The 22,575-nt window shown below is 36.0% G+C and overlaps 1 protein-coding gene across 7 annotated transcripts in view; it reads right to left on the minus strand.

Annotated features, from left to right (window-relative positions):
* Positions 1 to 22,575, minus strand: part of Obsc (Obscurin) — a 43,873-nt gene that overhangs the window by 18,153 nt on the left and 3,145 nt on the right. For 2 of the 7 annotated variants that reach the window (XM_018462813.1, XM_018462810.1), the window contains exons 1-13: positions 12,020 to 16,621; positions 11,542 to 11,651; positions 10,120 to 10,275; positions 8,240 to 8,362; positions 7,848 to 8,018; positions 6,522 to 6,603; positions 6,137 to 6,232; positions 3,898 to 3,990; positions 1,995 to 2,159; positions 1,782 to 1,919; positions 1,191 to 1,698; positions 559 to 816; positions 366 to 401 (exon numbers count right to left, since the gene is read on the minus strand). In XM_018462813.1, coding sequence (XP_018318315.1) covers positions 366 to 401; positions 559 to 816; positions 1,191 to 1,698; positions 1,782 to 1,919; positions 1,995 to 2,159; positions 3,898 to 3,990; positions 6,137 to 6,232; positions 6,522 to 6,603; positions 7,848 to 8,018; positions 8,240 to 8,362; positions 10,120 to 10,275; positions 11,542 to 11,651; positions 12,020 to 16,621 — 6,538 coding nt within the window. Of the gene's footprint in view, positions 1 to 365; positions 402 to 558; positions 817 to 1,190; positions 1,699 to 1,781; positions 1,920 to 1,994; positions 2,160 to 3,897; positions 3,991 to 6,136; positions 6,233 to 6,521; positions 6,604 to 7,847; positions 8,019 to 8,239; positions 8,363 to 10,119; positions 10,276 to 11,541; positions 11,652 to 12,019; positions 16,622 to 21,438; positions 21,525 to 21,863; positions 21,949 to 22,575 lie in introns of those variants that run through there. The other 5 variants (XM_018462816.1, XM_018462814.1, XM_018462811.1 and 2 more) reach the window with 5 other exon arrangements.

Below are 22,575 nucleotides of genomic sequence, written 5' to 3' on the forward strand. Positions count from 1 at the left end.
CCCTGTATAGATGTATATATTTCTAAAAAAATGCTTCAATGTCACTTTACTATCTATGAAAATCGATTGAAGAAGCAATATAGTGTGTGAATTGTGAAGATATGTCAATGTAAATGTCCGTAAGTGTTGATATGATATTGTTGTCAAAGTAACATATCAGTGTAGTGAATGCAAATGTTTAGTGTAGATGTTGTATCGTTGTATGTAGCAGACATCTATGATTTAGCGGTAAAGCGTGTTTAACCAGCAATGTAATATTACGTCTAAAAGCAGTTTGCTCTATATATTAGCTATAAGAAGAACACGAAAAGATATGGAAGAGAACAGTAAACGCTGATAAACTAAGCAAGTACGTGTCACTTTACCTATGGCGTGTATCAATGCCTTTTTTGGTTGCATCGCTAAAACAGTAAAAATGTATCTTATATCTTGTGATAATCAAAGAAAAAAATGTATGTATTATTCCTAGCAATTATTTAATCCTACTTCTGTGTACGCCCCGGTTATTAATTAATAATAATATAGTAATTGTTCAAAAATTTGACATCGTATACTTACGTTCTACATTGCATCCTTCTATCATCTTGATAAACACCGGTTTGCCAACATCAGTGTCAAGAATGATTTTGGCAGTTCTGCTTTCGACATTCGAATCCGTTGCTCTACCACCGGCAATCGCAGTCTCGTAGGAAGTCATGACTTCCGATGTCCGACCCATTCCTTGCGACGAGGAAGACATTCTCGTCTCGATAGCGGACGCCGCCGATTCCATGTACGAGGACGCGCCATTACGACTGCTCGATATCGATGAATACTCTACAGAGGGATTAGTTGGGAACTACCTTACTACTTGACATATATGACTAGTATGTCCATAAATTTTGAATTAGGTAATTTGAAATTATCTTTTGTTTCTGAATACTATACTCGAACAAAATGGTATTTACTGGCGTTTTGCCAAAAGAGAACTCAAGAAGAAAATCTATTAATATCTAAAAGAATTATTTTCGACATTCTTGAATTGAACATGTAAGTATAAATATTATAGTGACATATATAGTAAGCGTTTGCAACTACAATATACATTCGGCGCAACATTGATTTGCATTGTCAACTTTAATAAGCTTCCGCATGCTACACCAAATTACGATGGAAGATTTTTGACGATACGAGTATCAACAAGTTCTCACCTTCCACAACTTTCGAAGAGGCGCTGTACCGACTCGCGGAATATCTTCGGGACATTTCTGCTTGATCTTCTTCGATCTTAGTCTTCTTTATTTCCGATGTATTGGTCGTGCTCACGGAGTCCTTCCTCTTTTCTACAACTTTCGTGGATTCTTTAGTCGCGTCTATTTTTGGTGGACCTGGATTTGCTTCTACTTTCGTTGGATTACTCTGAGCTTTAAGCAATCCTGGATTCGCTTGAGGTGGTTCGATTTTCACCAATACCGGTTTCTCGTCGCTCTTGAGCTCTTCTTTGCCTTCCGGTACTTCTTCGGTTACTTGAAGATCATCTGCTGCATGTTCGGCGAGAGCGACCAAATCACTGGCGTACTGACGAATTTCTTTGAGCCAGTAAGCCTTTACGGGGTCTTTGTGAGCTACTAAAGTGATGGGGTAGTTGGATACAGTCGGATTATGTAGTTCAAAGGATCGTATATTATCGGGATGATCCTTCACTTCTACTTCCGGTAACTAAAACAAAATGATCAAATTTGCCATGTTATTTTATATGTTTCTATTGTAAATATCACAATGTCATCTAAATCCTCTCTTACTCGAATAATGTCCTTTAAGATGAAAACTGATCTATCCTCCGATATCCGTCTGACTTTGCAAATGAGAATTCGTGCTTTGAATAGGAACAAGTATCTTTCTTTGCTCTTTCCTTCTTTATCGATAACCGTGTACCATTCCTGAAAATATATCATATGACGTTATCTTTTACACTTTCTAATTTACTTATTATCTTTTAATACACATATACCTACATGTGTGAGTAATCTACCAAGTTTGTGAATATTCCCTTTATATCCTTCAATATTACTTATGAATTTATTATCAGTTGCTCTATGAGGAATTCCTAGCATCAACTCTAATGCCTTTTGTAGATCGTCGCAGTTTTCACCTAATCGAGTCGAATACTTCACCAGCTCCTGTAAACAATACGCGTAAACATTTAATATCTCTTTATACAAATTGATGATTTTGTGACGGTTAAACCGAAATTAGATTTGCCTCAATCCGCCTACGATCGCACGAATTTTGCGCGACATCGTGACTGTCATCCTTGGACCGAATTAACTTGTATCGTATACTTCGATTATTACCGTCGCAATTTTCTACGCTTGCACCTGTCTCGGGTTTGCACAGAATTTTTTCATAACGCTAAGCCGTTTCTCGATATTAATCTACTATATAGACGAACACACATTTTTAGCTCGTTAAATCAGCACAACGCCCACACATTCATACAAACACCAACGCAAAATGTTCTACAGCGTCATTTTTCATAGAAAGTCCAGATTTATCGAAAGATAATTCTTCGGCAAATTCAGCGACGTCTTTTTAGCACATATATATTTCCAGTTTATTTATATACACACACACACACACACACATATATATACTATATACCCAAATAGCACAAAAAAAATTTAGTCGTATGTCATCAATTCTGAGTTCATTTTCAGATGCAAAAAGAATTCTTTTCAAACCTGTTCAAAAAAAGAATCTTTTTGTGTCTGAAAATGAATTCTAAATTGATGACATTTCTAAATTGATTACAAATGAATTCTTTTTAAATTCTTTTTGAACTCGCTGTGCTATCTGGATATATATTCTGGATAATATCTGAATATAAAAGTAATAATAATCTGGATGTATATATATATATATATTATAAAGACATTTTATACTAAAGTACGAAAGAATTTTTAATTGCGAGAATTGGAAAGGATTTTGTAACAGAGAAAATCATACGATTATATTCAAAATATGTACTAATGACAATTATATTCAGTTATATTCGGTTCTAAATTTAACGAACCTGTTATGTTCTAAATTTATCAAATCTGTTGATGTCGACGAAGTAATAATTAAGTATTATTTTAGACTTCTGGCTAATGTTTACTATGCGTATTTTAAAATACATAGTCGTTAAAGTGACGGCGATCTGCAGCGGTACTATCAACAAACAATATATAGGCCAAAAACTATTAATTGCGGATTCTTGTTCATACTTCAATGTAGAAGTTGCTACCTTAGTGTCTATTTTTCCGGGCAACTGGCCCATTTAAACTGGCTAATAAAATTAATCTACTTGGCTTCAACGAATATCACGACGAGCATTGTCGAAATACTTTAAAAATCTTGACATGTAATTTAGTAGATCTAAAACGCCTCTATATTTAAAAAGAAACTATGTGAAAAAAGAAACACAAATAGAATATCTGTTAATATCGGTTAAATTAATTCCATTTTAAATGTTAGTGAGAAATCGATTTTTTTTAATTAAAACGATGCAAACAGTTTGCGCTTCTTTAATTGTCAATTTGTAATATATATTTTGAATGAATGGATTATATCAAGGAGATACGATTTCAAGGCAAAGTGAAAAGCGCTTTAGCGCCGTGCTATTTCCGTCTGGCGCAATAAAATTCGGGCGGAAATATAGGTCGTGCTGTATATCTGTGCATTTGGTTGTCTGGTATTATTGTCTTGATTGCATCAGCAAAAAAAATGTATATTAAACATTTGTGTTATTCATTTTTTACAGATGTTTTTCAAACTCGATAAATTAATAATATATTTCTGCAGTTGTTGTGAGTATAATAAGATTATGAGATTTCTATTACAACTTTGCAATAAAACAAAAGTAAAACGTTATTCTACCTTTAACAGGAGCTGGTAGTCATTTATGCGTTGTATCGGTAGCTTCAAATGTTCTGATATGCTCTTGTCGTCACCCAGAGTCTGACTCAACTCCTGTAAGAAACGAAACGATGGCACGAATAAAATTTTGTCAACGTCGTATATAGATAGAACAAATTTCTATGTAAATTTTACATATAAAAAAATTTGTATGAAAAATTAAAATTATATTAGAATTCAAATCTTAGTTTTTTTTCACCCAAATTCCTAAGAGTTCCCTTCTTCATTATTTTTATGCATCTATTCAGATCTGTGCAATCTCAAACTGAAGCTACGTTTTCCTGCTTACAATCTTTCCATAAATTTAATGTTAAACTTGAACTTTTCTTGCACTATTGTCGGATTGCACTATATTTCCGGATCTATCTACTTTAAGATGTGTAATTCACAATTAAAGCGATTAGAGATTAACGAAACGATAAATCACAACACATTCTCGGTAAGTGAAATTGAGGTATTTCATTTGAGGTGGTTTTTGTGTCTCAATGAAGAAATTGGCCGACACCGTAATTCGACACCAAGAAGATCTGGCATGAACATATGTATTTTTGGATGTGTGACTGAATTTTGCATGCAAAGGCGAGTATGTGTCACCCTCGCAGAGAACGTAGGTCACAGAGTTAGCATATCGAGATGACAACGACGCACGATTGACGTATCGCATAAGCGCATCACAACGCTTTGCGACTTTTGGAGAATGGAGAACGCAGAACTACTATCGGACGCGCACCTTAAACAAGGAGGGAACACCCTGAGATCGCTACCGAGGTCGAGATATTTCGTCGAGGTATGGTCGTCGCGTGGCTGCTCGCAGATGAACTGCGCACAGGAGTCCGGCTCCTGATCAAATTCAGTAGATCACGCGAAGATTCTCACACACAGACGGTGTGATGGTCAGTGGTCCACGACACTGAGGAGGAATCTTCGGGTGCTCGCAACTGCCGCCGTAGTATACTCGGAAGACCAATACGGTAACGGCTATACTTAGACGCCAGACGATTTCGTGTACGACTGACCACGCGTGAAAACAATACGAAGATTGCATGGATCATCGATACACTTCATCTCCATTCTCCTTGCATTTTTTACACGGCAGCCGAGCAATCTACTTCACTTTATTCACTCATAGTGGATGTAAAGGGCGCATAAGAATTTGCAGATGAAAAAAATCCGGAATTCCCCAATTAAAATAATTTTTTAGCAAAGAATTTGCATCTCATTGAGAACAAAATTAATTTTTGATCGTTCTAACAGATGATATAATCTTAAAGGATAATTTTATATTAGATCGAAGACCTGTAATTATAAAAATATAAATCTTAAAATACATATTTATAAATTTATAACAAAATATATTTAACGAGGAGCTATAATATTTTATGTTCTATAATATGCATTATCGGATAATATGTCGTGTTATATAATATTGTCTATAATATCGTAAACCTTGATGAAAATGCATTTTTCCGAATAGCACGCATCTCGATACTGTCAGTCGTAGGTAAGAGAAGCGAAAGATGTTCCGTCCGTTATAAGAATAAACTCAGCTATTTTGAGGGCTGGACACACGCCCGCATATCCCCCGCGTGTTATATAATTATCATCATTTTCTTCAATCCATACCGCTGAGGCAATCAAACATGAATTTCCAGTGAAAGTTCGCAACGCGTGTGACGCATTAAAATGACAAATAAAAGGATATTTATTATGATATTTTAAAATAAGTTACATGGTGCGGGTTAAAAGCTTTTAAAAAATATTAATAGATAATAAACTGTCTACAGAAAATAATTTTTAATACGTATTTTATATACAATATATACTGCAATATGTTTTAATATACATATACAGTATCTGATATTCAATTTATATTTTTATATTATTTTATTATTTTTTAGTAATATTTGATTTTGCATTTAGATGTAAATATACCTTTAGTATTTTTAGAAAAATAAAATATTAGTTCGCGATCTCTTAATCTTGATTTTTACATCATTAATGCCAATTTATTACTATTAGCAAATTTAAGTCCTAATTTCATTACAGATGCTAATTCAATTTAATTTGAAAACTAAATTTCGCATTTTTCGTCAATTTAAGCTTAGTAATGAATTCTTGATTAAAAGCGACAACAATTTATTAACAAATTAATATAAGAAATGAATTTCTACAATTATAATAATAATAGAACGCAACTTGCCTCAAAGTATTCGCGTACTTCGTCGTTTGCCTGAAGAAATTCTTGAGCAGCGGGCTCGTCCCTGCAGTACGCCACGTGCTTGTCAAAGTCTCTCTCCTGAAATAGAATAGCTTATTGTAATTAACTATTTGATTCAAAGCGTCGGTTATGTAATGTATAATATTAAATTTATTCCTCCATGTTTGTTTATAGAAACTTCTATTTTATACTTTATATATTTTCACGAATGCAATTCTCGTAGGTCAAACATTTTACTATTATTTTGCGCTCTTGCATAAAAAGAATTACAATATTAGAAAATAATTATATAAATAATTAGAAATTATTTTTCAGATAATGTAAACTTCATTATTTCAATAATAAATATTACTAGTGAGTCACTTACCAGTCTTAAGAAAGTTTTGCCAAGCATACGTGGTTGATCCGCATAGTACTTGACACCCTCGATCAACACCCTGCCGAACGATCTAAGTAAGGCCGGAATTAATTATCATGCCAAAGTCACACCACGCCTAACATGCTACGGAATGGATGTCTGTGTCATCTTCAGAATGAGCACGCTTTACTTAGGAGCGATATGTAATACAAGGTAGTCCCAAAAATGTGGCATATTTTAGTTGTCAGTATTATTTACTGATTTATAAAGGGTGGAAATCAATCTTACGGGTCCTCACGGAGAAATTACAATTTAATTTTATCTCAGATTAAAACAACAAGATCAATATCGATGAGCGCTGATGAATTAGGTTGAGTTAGTAACATAATGAATATCAAATTAACTTAATATTTTATCAATATCGTAACATGATAATTTTTTAAAATGAGATTAGAACTACTATATGTTTTTCAAGCTTATGCAGTTTTATAGTAACATTTTTATTTTTATTTAGTCACATTGACTTGTTACGTCAATCAAATTATGTATAACGTTAAAGAGGACATTATAATCAAATTCTTAAAAAGCGATAGTACAAATATAGATTAATTTTTGGGTCACGTTCACATATACGAAGAAGCACACTATCACACAAATACTTCAACTTACGCTATATACATCGTATTCCGCTATAAGTGAAAAAATAATGTGTGGCAAGTTGTATGTGCGTACATAATGTAATTGTGTATAATACAGAATTTGTGTAATAATTTTTAGTGATAATATATCTGATAAGCCAATAACAATGTGCATTATCCGCTAAATACAAAATAACATTAACATTACATTAATGTTATAATTTCCCACTTAACAATGTAATTGTTACGCATAATAATGAGATATATTATATTTATACTGTTGAGTAGGGAAATTATAATTTGATGCAATGTGTTACTTTGTATTTAGCGCATTAAAAGATTATTCGAGTGTGCATGTGTTTCTTCGATGTGTTCGCAATTATAAATAACAAAATAATTATATTTATATTTGTTTATGTAATTAACATAATAAACTATTTAGATAAATAATAGTGTATTATTATATGTACCTATAATATTTTATAAATACAATGAATATCCTAATAAATTTCGTGATTGTTTGTATGTGGTAATTAAGCATGTACGTATATCCTTTATTTCCACCGATAAATTGAATAAAAATCAATTTAAAAAAACAGAAATGTATATCAAGTATTATCCGTAAATGCTCGTCTGTGATAGTGTTGCAATGAACTTTTGCGTTTGTCTATCAGTGTATGCTGCCGTAAATACCTACGTATTATGAAAATCAGCTATTTGCTTCAAATTAGTGAAGATAACTTCTTTATTGTCTCGCACAGCTCGCGGAACGCCAGGATTATCGAGAGGCTTCAGATAACGTTCAACGACAAGTTGAATATCCTTGCCGAATTCTTCCTCAGTTTCGATTAACTCTTTCACAACAGCTCTGTAAGCGAATATTAAAATATTTTTGTCTTATTGTTGATTATATTAATTATAACATAAAATATAACAAAGATTGTGAGTATTGTAATTTTTTAAGCCTATGACAGGAAATAAAATATAATTGAAAGAGAGATTAAAGAATATATACATATGTATAATATTATATGTAACTGAAAATTATAAGAATTCCTTAAAAATTGAAAGATAAGAGCAAGTACATACTCTCGTCGATAATGAGAATCTTCTGGTCGACTCATTGATGAAGTCTCTTCATTAAGCGCCGTTTGCATTAAAATGGATGAAGGTAACCATCCCTGCCTTCCGTCGGAGGTACGAACGTATATCCTAAAAGCAACAAGTCTTAGACATTTGCATATTGTAAAAAAAATCTTCCGCCGAATACTTGCATTTTTCTAAGATTGCAGATATTTCAAGAAATTTTATAATATTGCATCTTTGATAAGAATAAACTTCCTTGAAATTATCATACTAATCATCTTCGATAATTCGCAATTGTACATTCTTAACATTTAAAAACTTATTAAAAGGTCATTTTTCGGAAATCTTCATTGACCGATTTTATTCTCGACTAATTCATTGTACAATTTTATTCTCGCTTTTCGCCGATAATTTTGAATCAAATAAAATTATCTAACAATTAGATTAGGTTGGATCGGATGTTATCGACAGAGATGATATAGATAGACATTCGAAGGCGTAGGAGTCCCGCAGTTATATTTATGCAGAATGACTAAGGCATCGTGCCATCTTGTTATCGAAGTCATCGTCCATTCACAGAACGCAAAATATGCTGGCGAACGTACCCGAATTGCCACACAAGAGCTTTAACATGTAATGTTTCCATTCTCATAGTTATAGAGAAGTGCACTATCTCAGTTTCACCAATTCGCTTTAACGTAATTCAATATTGCATATCGAATTATAGCTGTTTCTATCAATGTAGATTAATTTTAATCTCAGGTCAACTTATTCTTCATTCTTTTTTAATTCTTAGAACTAGAAAAAAATGAAAAGTTAGTTATACATCAAGATTAAAATGAAATTACATTGGTAGAAACGAGCATTTGTCTAACAACATAATTTTCTAAAATTATAAATATGAGTTTTTACAAAAAGTCTGTAATATCTCATTAATACATACAATGCCTTTTCGACGTTTAAAGATTCCTTTAGGTGATAAGTTATACTATCGATTTTACTGACATTGGCCTGCCTCCAATCACACAGAGATATGATCGCGCGAGATATTGCCCAGGACGTTTATAAATGCTTAATCTTCATTAGCGTCGTCATAATTCAGCGTTGTTAAATTTATTTTGAAACCGTGCAAATCCAAATTTGCTCTCAATACAGCTGCATGAACGGATTGCTTTTGTGTCGTCTGTCGTATTTAAACGGTCACAAAACGCGCACATACTGCAGGAATTTGAATGACTGTTCCATTAAATGTACTAACGATGCAACAACAAAGAAATTTATCAAATCACTTATTATAAATATTCAGTTAAATATTTGAATATTCAATGTTATAGTAACTTATCATTTTGTATTTTTAGTCAGGACATAATAGTTTTTGTGATATTTGTCTATAAAGATATTCGTTACAATTAGTACAGCTTATTTTGAGATTAAATTGAGATATAATTGAGATTTTGCAGAGTTGAATACTTTTTATAATACCTTCATCAAATTGTTTGTCATTATAAACTTATCAAACTAATTTGTGTTAACTTTTTAAAAATTTATATATATTTCTGGAATTGTCACTATTTACGATATACAATATTAAAGAGATTGACAGCATTTTAATGGCATCGTTGATGACGACAATCGTTATCTTATAGCACAGGAAGCTGACGATCACGTGTTCTTGATGAGTCAAAATTTAATGTTCCAGCCTTCATTATTCTATTTTGAGTCGGTTACTTTAGACTTTGTTATGAGACCAGGATAAAATATTATATAGCGAAGAGCTAATTTACGCTTTCAGCGATAAAACTAGCAGATGCGGAACGTATTTCTAGTCAAAACGTTATCAGATGATAAATAAATATTGTTGACCCAGTCTCGACGCGCTTTACCTTTGAAGGCTTGAATCCGAGTCGACGCTCGGACTGCTTCGAGCACGCGGATCTGTATGATTTCGACGTGGTCGAATCGAAAGCTTGTGTTTGGCGGCCGAATTGTCCAAGATATCGCCAACTTCGACTTCCAGATCGGGATCGATCCTCGCTTTCCTACAACAACGCGAAGCATCCGCTGTAGGATCTCGTCTACTTGTGCGACGAGGAGTTTATAAAAAAGAGACTTGTGTCTCTTGATGTTAAGTTATATATCTGTTAAATTACATATTTGTTATATATATATTATATTTTTTATATAGAACTACTTATTTATTTGTTATCGGAATTAACCGCATAACTATGAGTAAGTCTTTAACGTGCAAAGCGATTAAAGCGGGTGTTTTCATAAGCATTGTGATGCGATGAGGGTGCCATTTGCGGATTATATTTCGCAACATGCCGTTTTATCTTGTTAATTTTGCGGATGTAGTTGAAAGCCATGTGCTGTGCTAATTTTACGACGTGTAGTAGCAAGACGTAGCTTTCACAGTACGGTTCTTTTACCGTTATATTACTTCATTCCAGAAGTCTCATGCGATTTAATAGCAATTTTAAGACTTTTATCTTTGGCTATTCGAGGAATATTCACCTGTTGTACAAGCGAGCGCGTAAACGCTAATTTTCTTGCATAACCGAGATCACTATCGCGAGATTTTTATGTAACTATAAATTTCACGCGTATTTTCCATCTGTCAAAGTATTTACAAATTTCGCATCATATGTCAGACGAGTCATGCCGAACGCCAATAAAACCACCGTGCAGTATAAAAATAGAACACCGCGGGTGGGTGTGCAAGCAGAAACCCAAGCGTGTCTTATACTCGCGGGGCAATGATCCTCGTCTTATGGTTCGACATCCGGATTAGCTTGACCGAAGCTCCCCGATTTTCTTACGATCACACGGAAAAGTCACGGGGATTCAGCGATGGACGTGAAAATATGTAATTGCGGCCGCGGTTAATACGCGTACAAACAGTAGCTGCCTTCAAAATCCGATATTATCTGCGCTCGCTGTCGCGAGAAGACCAGTGTCAGCGTTAATAGACGAGATGCAGCTGTTGGCCATAAATGCGCCCGTCCAATTTGATCCCTCGGTTATCACTTCCGCATGTGCGCCGAGATCTCGAGTATCGGTGATAAACAACCTGGACAATCGTTATCGCAAGCATGTCGACGCGCACAGCGTGAGACGCGCGTACGTGTGAACGATGAGTCGCGCGAACTATCTTTAGATCGAGTGGTGAATTTTATCTACCACGAAACGGTTGCCACCCACGTGTACGCGCACGATACGAAAAGCAGCGCGATGACAATATCCATCGAGAAGCTATCTTCTCTTTTCTCTTCTTAAATTGTATCCTTGAACTAAAAATTACTTACTTTGCCGAACCGTCATGATCGACGGCCTCGACGATGTCGCCAACATTCACGGTGAATCCATCGGTGTCCGCTTTATAGTCCTTCACAATGACATAATTTTCCGAAGATCCCTGTAACAAAAATACGACGACACAAATAGAATAAAAAAATGTATCGGACTTTTTTTTTCAAGTGCACCTTGAAATAAAAATAGAAATGATGCGTTTTTTTTATTGTAAAACACAATTGAATTATAAAACTATGGTTTTAATCGAAAAATAGAGACAGGTTTTGGAACCATTCAGCGTTGAAAGAAATTAACAAGAGATGAAGATCTTAAGAATTATATCACGAAACTAGACCCCTAACGTGAATCACTTTTTCTTGATTAAATAATTTATAGCTAACGTGAAATATAAAATATTAAATATATTGATTCTCCGATAGAAGAATCCAAAATTTTCATCACAGTCTCCATCTTCCTAATATTATACTTTACCCGCTCGAAGTTGTACCATTGTCGAGCACCGTTCAATCTCTTCAGACTTGGCGTGTTCTCCCTGCTGACTGAATAAAAAGCAACCGATTGTTCAGATTTTGATAGAGTTGCAGTATTACTTTCTTGCTTATTGGAACTACCATTGGCAGAGCCATCCAGACTACTCGCAATCGATGTCGTGCCGGTAAAGGTGGTGGACATCATCTCGCCATCAATATCCACCTCCTTTGCTACCGGGCAACAATACATGGAGAACCGATGAGCGGCTGGACGATTCAGTCTGAGTGCCGAAAATACGTGCAACGGTTCGAAATGATGTATACCATTTTCATCAAGGACAGTGTAGGCGACTTCACCGGTTAACACTGATCTGGAAGCTTCTCTAGGTACGACTGCTTGCATACCCTGTTTCAAAATCATGAAAATAGCCGACCGCTTATGACTTCTTCTCAATAAGAACTCTTCCATTGCCAGGCTGTTATCAGCACGTAGCAACGCAGTTGGAACGTCGGCTGAAGACATCAACGGAATCTCTTCAGGTACTATCATCAACGCGGCACTCTCTCTTACGAGAGTTCGTAATCGCGGATCCGTTTTAGCCAGTTCGGGATCGCTGCATAGCTGTCCGAGAGCATTCATAAAAGGTGGCCGTTCTTCTGCGAGTTTCCTCATGATTACCAGCCTCTTCAATACGTCCATGGTCACCCGGTCGTTTGCTAGAGCCCGGGTAGATTTCTCGTCGCTGATCACCGACAGCAAGCTGTTCGCTGTGTCAGGCATCCCCAGAGCTCGTGCTAAACCTACAGCTTGAAGCAACATCTCGCGAACGTCCGATCCCTCGGCGTTCAATAGCTCCGTTACGCGAATTTTGCTTGATTCTCGGACTGCCAAGACGATCGCCTTATGAACCGTCTCCGCAGCTTCCTTCTCAGTCGCCACGTTCGCTACGTGTCGCGACACATTTTCCAAAACAAGTGACACTAGCTCCGGATCATTCTTTGAAACAGTTCGAAAGGCCGGTCCAATTAAATCCGTATCGTGTTCCTCTTCGAGAACCATCGACAGCTTTTCGAGTATAGTATCTCTCCGCAACGGCTGGCATGGACTCACGGTCGATTTGAGAATGTTCACTTTGTTTTTCTTGGTGTTTAACAATTCCGACAGTACGCTTTGGCAAAGAGAACTGCGATTTTGCGAAATTAAGAGAATTTTTAAAATTTCATCCACCGATCGATCAATGTCTTGATCGTTTTGACGCAACAGAATATTAAACGATTCACTAATGGAAGAATAGACGAAGTCTTGAGAGTTGCTATTATCCAATGTTATTTGTTGATTATCTGATATTATCAGGGCAGTTGCTGCGATCGCTGCTCTTATTATACTCTGCAGTGACTCGACGTTGTTTTCATCGTTTGTCCTTATTTCTTCAATTTCAATAACAGGCGATTTATTACCGTTTGTTAACATTATTGCATTTTCAGTGTCTAAATTTTGTTGCTGCTGCAGAACAATATTTTTCGCTAATTGCGCAATTGTCGACATGACTTGCGCCAACTTCACCGCCGTACCACCTTGCAGACCTAATTTTGTCGTCACGGCGAGAGCCTGCTCTAAAGCCATTGCTTTCGGATCCACATTCACGTCCACCGTCGGTAGACTCGTCGCAACTTTTCGTCCCACGGATAATCCCGCCTCAGATAGTTCGTGTAACATCTTAGAGTCTATGCTGGTCTCACCGCGATGGCGAAAACGTGGATTGTAATGTAGATGCTGCGGCCGCAGCAGTCGCAGCTCCTCGGGAGTAACTTCGAACCCCTGTACAGAAAACTCTAACTCACCCTCAGGTGTATCAATGAGATCAGGGGCGACGAAACAAGGCCCTTCTTCCGTCTGCACGATTTGACCCGGTATGAAGGTCACACCCATTTCGCCTGCCTCCACCACGCGACCGGGTACAAATCTGGGCCCATCCGGCGTGTCCACCACTTGTCCCGGTACGAATCTAGATCCCTCTTCCTCGGTGTAGATTACCTGACCGGGAATGAACGTCGGTCCTACTTTGGTATCGACAATCTGACCTGGCACGAAACGTGGTCCATCCGGCGTATCTACAGTTTGACCGGGCACGAACTTGGGACCGGTCCGGGTCTCCACTATCTGGCCGGGCACGAATTTCGGTCCACTGCTAGTATCAATTACTTGACCAGGCACGAACTCCTCACCCTTCTCTGTTGTAACTATTTGACCTGGTAAGAAGCCATCCTCTGTCATGACACCCGGTACAAAACGTGGTCCGTCCTTGTCACCGGTGACCAACTGCCCGGGCACGATTTTTCTCCCTTCCGGCAAATTTCTCGCGTTTTCCGGAAAGAACTCTATACCCTTCTCTGTCTGCACCATGTGACCAAAAACTTCACGCTGCTGAAAAGTTGATATTGCACTCGCAGTCTTTGAATCCACAGGTATACCGATAGGACCGGCGTCTTGGAAAATTACTTCATCGAACTTTTTCGCTGCGATAAATTCGAAGCCTTTCTCAGTGATAATGGTTCGTCCTGGACAGAATACCACACCTTCCGGAGTCTTTAACACCTGCCCTTCAACAAATTTCTGACCTTTCGGGGTATCCAGCGTCATTCCCGACACAAATGTTGAGATATCCTCTGTTTCTCTAGTAATGCCAGGGACAAAATGTTTCTCGCCTGATTTCGTAGTTACGTATTGACCTGGAACAAATTGCGGACCTTCGGCTGTTAGCAATGTCTGTCCAGGAACAAACTTGGATTCGCTGTTCGGTGATTCGACGCATTGACCAGGTACAAATTCATGCTTGCCATTGATCTGCACATTCTGTCCCGGCACAAAGACTGGCTCACCATGACAATCCATAACGGTCTGGCCCGCCATAAAACGTAGTCCATCCGAAGTAATCACGGTTTGACCAACGACGAAGGTACCATTTGCTACTACTTGACCAGCTACAAATTTTGGACCCTCCTCCGTCAGAACGGTCTGACCTTCAACAAACTTGCTTCCTTCGCTTGTGTGGAATGTCTGTCCTTGCACGAAACGCTCGCCTCGCTCTGTCGTTAAAGTCTGCCCGGCGACGAACACTGATGTCCTTGCTCCCTCTGACTCATTCACGGTCACGATCTGTCCAGGGACCAAAAGAGGACCATCAGGCGTATTAAGAGTTAATCCGGGAATGAAGGTGGGACCTTGAGGCGTCTGCAAGGTTTGACCAGGCACGAAAATAGTACCGGAAGGTGTATGCACCGTTTGACCAGCGACAAATCTTTCCGCCGATTTGATGTCCAGCTTGAGACCTTTAACGTTATGCATCGTGAGCTTCTTGCCAGTGGATAGATTTCGCACTAGTTCGGGTATTTCCTCTATCTTAGGCAGACATTCTAACGCCTGTTCTCCAGCTTGCAAAAGCTTCTCCGTCACGTTCGCGTTCTCTTTAAGATCATCCTGTGGGATATTTTGAATCGCACGCTGCAATGTAATATCCGGCTTTGGAATCAAAGGTGTCAGCGGTTTTACGATTGCGATCGCTTCAAAACCACCTACAAACTCAGGTATAGGACTGGTGTATAAGATTGGTTCTTGATCTATGATTTGTGGCTCAGCCATTACAGGTACTGGTATTTTTTCGATTATTGGCACGCCAGTTGGTTTTTTCAAGTCGTTCTGCAATAAATTCCAGTCTAATATGTTGGAAACGGGTTTTGTTACATCCTTGAGGGCACTCGACATATTCACGATATCAAAAGATGTCAGTCTCGCTTGTTCTACATTCACGTGCTTCCAGTTTTCTGCCATTTCCTCCTTGATCTCTTCTTTGATGCTTCGTAGTTTAAGCTGCTTGGTACGTTGGAGCTCTTCCTCATCGGCTGCTCTCTCCTTCTCCTCAAAAAATTTCTTTGCATAATTCAGTACAGTCCGTTTCTTCCTCTTTCGTTTTCTAGCTTCCATTTCCAATTTTTCTCGTTCCTTCAGCACCTCTTCTCGTGGTCCCATGCCGTCATAAAGATTTTCGAAATCCTCTAAGTTCTTAAAATCCACAGACACGTTTTTGCCTTGCTTCAATCTTAACAAAACAGTATCACAATCTCTCGAAAGCATTACATCTTTGACGTCTCCGTCCCTAACGGCGGCTTCCAACTTCGCCGGAAATACAAGACTGCATCTTCGTTCTTCCACCGTGTACACAAACTTCTCTGCTTCTTCAATCGGTGTTTGCTTCGTGTTTAAAAGCTCTCTCAATGCACGTTGCTGTTCACCCTCGCCCTCCAAAATCGGGAAGACGTAGCGATAGTCCTTGAGCATCACGTGTCTCTTCTTTTCGCCGACAATCAAACCGGCGGTGTAATGATGCGCGCCGAGACCCGACGCGTTCGTGATCTTACATTTTGATTTGTCGTGAGGATGCGCGCCCAACAGCACCGGAATGTAATGATGAGTCGGCAAGCCGTAAGATTTGCCAGTGATGCGGCAGAATCGCTTCGCGTCCGCTGGACTTATAGGTGGTAAAAGCGGAAAGTAGTTTGGTCTAGGGAGACCCCGACTTTTACCTGTAATCCTGCAGAAGGACATTGTCTCTTCCTGAGATAATTATTCGATATTCAGTGAGAACATTAATAATACTTCATAATTTTTCTAACAATTACAAATATTATCACGTGGATTTCGAGGTTGATTATAGAAATAGGTAATGGAGTATTCTTGATCTTAGATTATTCTTCTTAATCATGCCCTTCTTGGTGGCTTGAAATTATTAATATTATAGTACTCTGATTGATGACTTGAGATTATAAATATACTCTGCGATTTTAAAAGCGGTTAGAATGAAAGATTATATGTTAAGCTTTCGAGATTTCGAATGATTCAGATTCGTCTTGAACTTGAACTCGCGACGATTTCACAAATCGTGCGAATCGAATTGATCTTAAGAGCGCGCTATAGAAGCTCGCGTTTTAACCGGAACAAAAGTCGATTTATATACTGAATCTTTCTTCAGAAATTAATGTCCAATCACATTTACGCCCACACGTTAACGAAATCGTTTTGCCGGTAATGCAGATAAATGGACATCAGCTCGAAACTTGGCATCCACACGATGGGAATCGCGACTTTGCGCTTTCGATCATTTTCACGCATCACCGTCTCGCCTCCGCCGCGATATCGTCTGTTGAATTTCGTTTCGACCTCTTTCGATTCATCTACACATGCCTTAGATTCTGAGTACAACTTCTTGCATATGATTTCCTTCCTCTTTTTGAATAAAATATTTAATTTAGATCGAAGCGTATCACTTATCGGTGCTTCTCGATATAAGTCTTTATAATTGATCCAAAGTTGAAAAGTTTTAACATCCGTTTTAAATTTTTGTTTAAAAAGAAATTTGTCTTACTACTTGAGCTAACGTCTGCTCAATATTATATTTATTCTCTCTTTTCTTAGAACAGGTATTTAACCATTTGACATTTTACTTTCGGTTGCTTAATACCTCGCACGCGTCACCTGACGCGTAAACTGACATAATATTGAGAGTTTCACGGTTCACTTTTCATATTTATAATTCTAAAAAAAGAAAACAATTTCTGTACATCATTACATGTCCTGAATCACAACTTTGATTTCTGTATTAGTTCACTTATTAATTCCGCATATGCACTTTCATGCAAATAATTTAATAGTTCTTTAAAAATAATTTAGGAAATGCAAATTTAAAAATGAAACTATTAAAATAATCATTAATTTTCAATATTTGTACAGAAATTTTTTTAATTCCTTGATAATATTTAATCTTGTAAATGTAAAGCAAAATTTCTTTTCAAATTTTTCTCTAAACACTGCTTTTAGAAGTAATTTTGATTTATCCTGTTTCGTTGTTAGAAATAAAAAATTATTTTGCTTCTTATCATTTCTTCCTACATGAAAATATTCATTCTCGTCTATTATACGTATTTGATGTCATTCGTTTCTCGTTCCAGTGTAATCGGATGCACGCGTTCTCCATTATTTCTATACTACAATTTTTGTTGATTTCATAGCCTGTATAGATTCTCGTTCATGCCGATCACCAAGCAAAACATCTTCACTCTCATTACACCGGTCACATCGTTCGGCTTTTCGCGAGATGCGGTCCTCCCGAAAGGTGTATATCGACGATACGCGGCGAAAGCGAGACTACTCTCTGCGTACGAAGTGGCTAAGAGCCGTTTGCACAGCGAGTCTCTCTCTCAGCTCCCACGACCAGAAATAGCCTACCCTTCTTACACTTCTCCAATACATCTTTAGAACTGAGTACACGAACTCGGATCTCCGTGAAGTCGTGCATAGCCCACACTGGATTTTCGGCGCACGGGAGTTTGCACGTGGAAGTTTCTCGCGTTCTGAAAGCCACGGATTCAGTAACCACAGATTCGATTCTGAAACTGCATGACACAATTTGAATAGAATATATTTTATCAGAATTACGATTGAAATTAATAATCTGCTTATATAATTATACTGTACTATTCAAAGAATAGTACAAGATCATTCAAAGAATATTTTTTTTATATTTTTCTCATGTAATTTAGAACTTCCTATGTTTTCATTATGAATTTTAATAGTGTAAATTTTAATAATTGCTTGGTAATTTTCTTGATAATAATGTTGTACTGGAGTGGAGTTCCGTTTTAAACAATGGTAGGCACACCGTGCAAATACCAATAAATCGTAAATGTTAGTTTAAAAAGAGCAAGAGACGATTTGCTCAGGATAGTTAAGCCCCTCATAAACAAATGCGCGGACGCTTTGTTGGCAATGTCAAGCGGAATAGGTGTGAGAAATAAAGCTTTACAATGAAAAACGATGAGAATAAGCGATGGCGTTTAAACTTAAACGTCTATTCGGTGCCAGTCCGCTGGCAGACGAAGGAAAAATCACGCGCGAGTATCCAGAACATACTTGCATATTTTTATGGTCGAGCGAGCAGTTTTCCTAGCGTGACTTAATGGACGAACTAAAGCTACCTTAACGTTTGTTCCGCGGTCGTTCGCGGTAATTTACGACAACTGTTAGTTTTCTCAGGGAAGAAGTCGAGCGAACCATGATAAACGATGCAAGGTCAATACTGATTTATAAGGTCAATACTGAATTATGAGAGCATTCTAATTCATATATTATTTCATCGTAATAAATGAGCGTATAAATCTTCAATGAAACGTTAAATTTAATTCCAAAGAAATAAAATGATGTATCTGCATAAAATTTAAATAAGTATAACAATTGTTATTTAACTTCTGTTGACAATGTTAAAATAAGAAATTGATTACAGAAATTAAGTGTCGATTGCAGAATTTGACGAAGTACTTAGTTGATTGCAAAGACCACATAAATTAATTCTTTTATATTCTCGACTGCTTTTTCTCGAAATCCGGAAGATCCCTTTGGATGATGACGAGGCGCCAGACGTGTGCATATCGTGGGCGGAATTCGCGATGGCTCATATAATTCACTGATGACCGATAAACGCATCTGGCCGTTGTTAAAACTGCACGATGCGATCAAAAATAAACCGAGAATAAAAACCAATCAATGCCGGACAAGTACCTCGCATGTAAACATAAATTGTGTAAATTCCTCGGGCTTTGTCCCCAGTTTGCCTCACTCTCCATTTCCAGAAATGTCTCATCAGTGTCAAGATGATAGAGTGAAATATGTATGTGCTAAGATATTAATACTAATAATTATATACATATTACAAAAAGCTTAATAGGATAAGGAGTGTAAAAAAACAAATAATAAATTAAAATAAATTCTATTTTTACCTCATATAATCAATAATAAAATATATAACATAATGATAATAATTCTATATATATTACAACATCAAGAAGTTGCACGATTAATTAAGCCAAGCCTAATAGGGTTGGGTACATATTTCGGTGCAACATCGCGAGAACGAAGCATTGCTTTGAGAAACTTGAAACGCGCCGAGATAATGCATCTCTTGTATGCATCGCGCGAAAAAGAACGATCTTAATAAAAAGATTGCTGAGCGAAAGGCGATGGGTAAAAAGGGAAAGACAAAGCGCGAAGACGAAAGACACGCACGCGTAACGCGGGAGGGCTCGAAATGGCAGTGTGTAGACTACAGCTTTTGGCAGCGAATCAGGTATTCCATCTACTTCTGTCATGTACCCGCCTGGTCTCCTCTCGATCACAATGATTCCCAGATTTTTTTCTACGGACCGACGCAATGTGTCAAAAAAGATGTTGCTGTTGTCAAGGACATGTCAACCTCACACGCTAAATGAGACTCACATAGTCGAAAAACTCTATAAGTGTATATATCTTTATATAATATCTCTATAATTTAATAAAGTATATGTTCCAAAATCTGTCTGCATAAAATACATTCGATAATAATACAGATTATAAAAATTTTTACATACATATTTATTTCCTGTATACGTAAATATAGCATGAAAATATAGCTTAAATATGCATATATCAATAGCATGTCTTTGGACAATTATTTAAAGATACATTTAATTATACATGAAATATGTCCATATATCTTTCGTTCTTTTGTAAAATTACTTTTTAGTGTACTAAAAATAATAATAATATTGAGAAAACATCAAAAATAGTTAATGGAACTATTTTCGCATTGTTTGTTTTAGAAAAAATCAAGTTTGGAAAAATGTAAAAATTTGCTCATACATAACTGTCATGTATAATTTTACATGCAACTATATATGAGCAATTCTTTTATATTTTTCCAAACTTGATTTTTTCTTAAACAAACAACGGAAAATTTTCCTTTTAATTATTTTTGATGCTTTCTCATTATTATTATTATTTTTAATACACTAAAAAATAATTTTACAAACTAAAGAAAGATGTATAAACATGTATGGACATATCTCATACATAATTATATGTTTATGAATATTTATATATGTTTATGTATGTTTATACATATTTACATATATTCATGCATAAAAAATTTGTTACCGGGTATTCTATGAATAAATGTCATTTGTCTCAGTTCCAGATATATCGAACGCATAACATAAAGCGTTTTCTACCATCTATAACTAAGACTGTGTTCCAAAATTCATTACTAGTGCTACAAATCTATAGAGCACGTAACGTAAACTATCAATTTTTAGAGCTGACACTGAATTTTGGAATACAGCTTAAATATCGATGTGTTTTTATTATTTTATATTAATTAATCTAAGCATTTGTTATTTCTTTGAGCTGTACTCATTACTTATCTATGGCCTTTTTTCTCCCTCTTTTTATAAATTAAAATATATATGACTATTTTATTTTAAATGTAGAAAATATAATAAAGTACAGTTGAAAAAAATGGAAGCCGCGTTCCTTTTCATGATCGATATTGTACTTACTCTGCTTGTTAAATGTACTTCTTCAGTTACCCCTCGTTGAATTGTCGTTTCACCAGTGATGGTACGAGATAACTCCAACGAAAATTCTGCACAAACGATACAACATATAGAATACTACATATAGAAAAATATCAGTATTTATATACTAATAAATATCTTTATCATGAATCATAAAATTTAAATAGCGCAATTCTAAATTTCCAACATAGTACTTTTGAAATATAATGCCGAATATATATATTTATAGTACAGTAAGTTTTATTCTTATTTTTCATGCGTAACATGCTTACATATATTCAATTTATTATTAGGCAAACAAAATAAATTTGTTTAAATCCGTTTACTCGGCATAATTGTAATAATTTAATCAAAGGAGAAAGTATTTTTTTACACGATTTTTACAAAGTATAATAAATATTACTTACCTTTTTTTCTTTTGGATGTAGTACTCATTCGCGAATTAAATGCCATTATTACGTGCGTTCAATCATTCAATGTTACATTATTATTCTGAAACATACATAAATAAAGGCTAATATAATTTAAACTTTACCTAAATTAGCTTTATCATTAATTCTGTTGTACATTAGTCGTAATATACTTATTAAAGTGGAAAGAATAGCAAATATGTATACCTTGTTATTTCAATAATGATTTAAAAATAATAATTTATATATTTGTGATAATTTTTTTACATAAACAAATTAATTTTTTTTATGTTCATATAAATGCTAATATATCATTGCAATATCATCATTAAACACATCGTTGCGAAATGTGTTCCAAATAAATTTCAAGAAAGCTTGCAAGTTCTTGAAGTCTCTCTTTCGAGCAGTAGGTAACTTATCTACATCAAAGAATCAAGAAAACACAGTAGATTTATCCACGGAAATCTTATAAAGTTATCGTCAATCGCAATGTCTAATATCTGTTTAAATCTGCATTTAAAATGAAGAATATAATGAAACCTGTGATAGTTGCCAACTATAGAAGCCAACTATAGATTGATTTACAGGCAAAATAAAAATCATAGAGAAAGAATTATATAACTCTGACAGTACTCTTAACTAAATTGCAATACAATATGGAGAAATAAAGAATATTAGTTTTTGAAACGGAGCATATAGATAAATTAAG

The sequence above is a fragment of the Mycetomoellerius zeteki genome, unplaced genomic scaffold, assembly GCF_001594055.1.
Source record: "Mycetomoellerius zeteki isolate Tzet28-1 unplaced genomic scaffold, Tzet1.0 scaffold146, whole genome shotgun sequence".
Lineage (NCBI taxonomy): Eukaryota > Metazoa > Arthropoda > Insecta > Hymenoptera > Formicidae > Mycetomoellerius > Mycetomoellerius zeteki.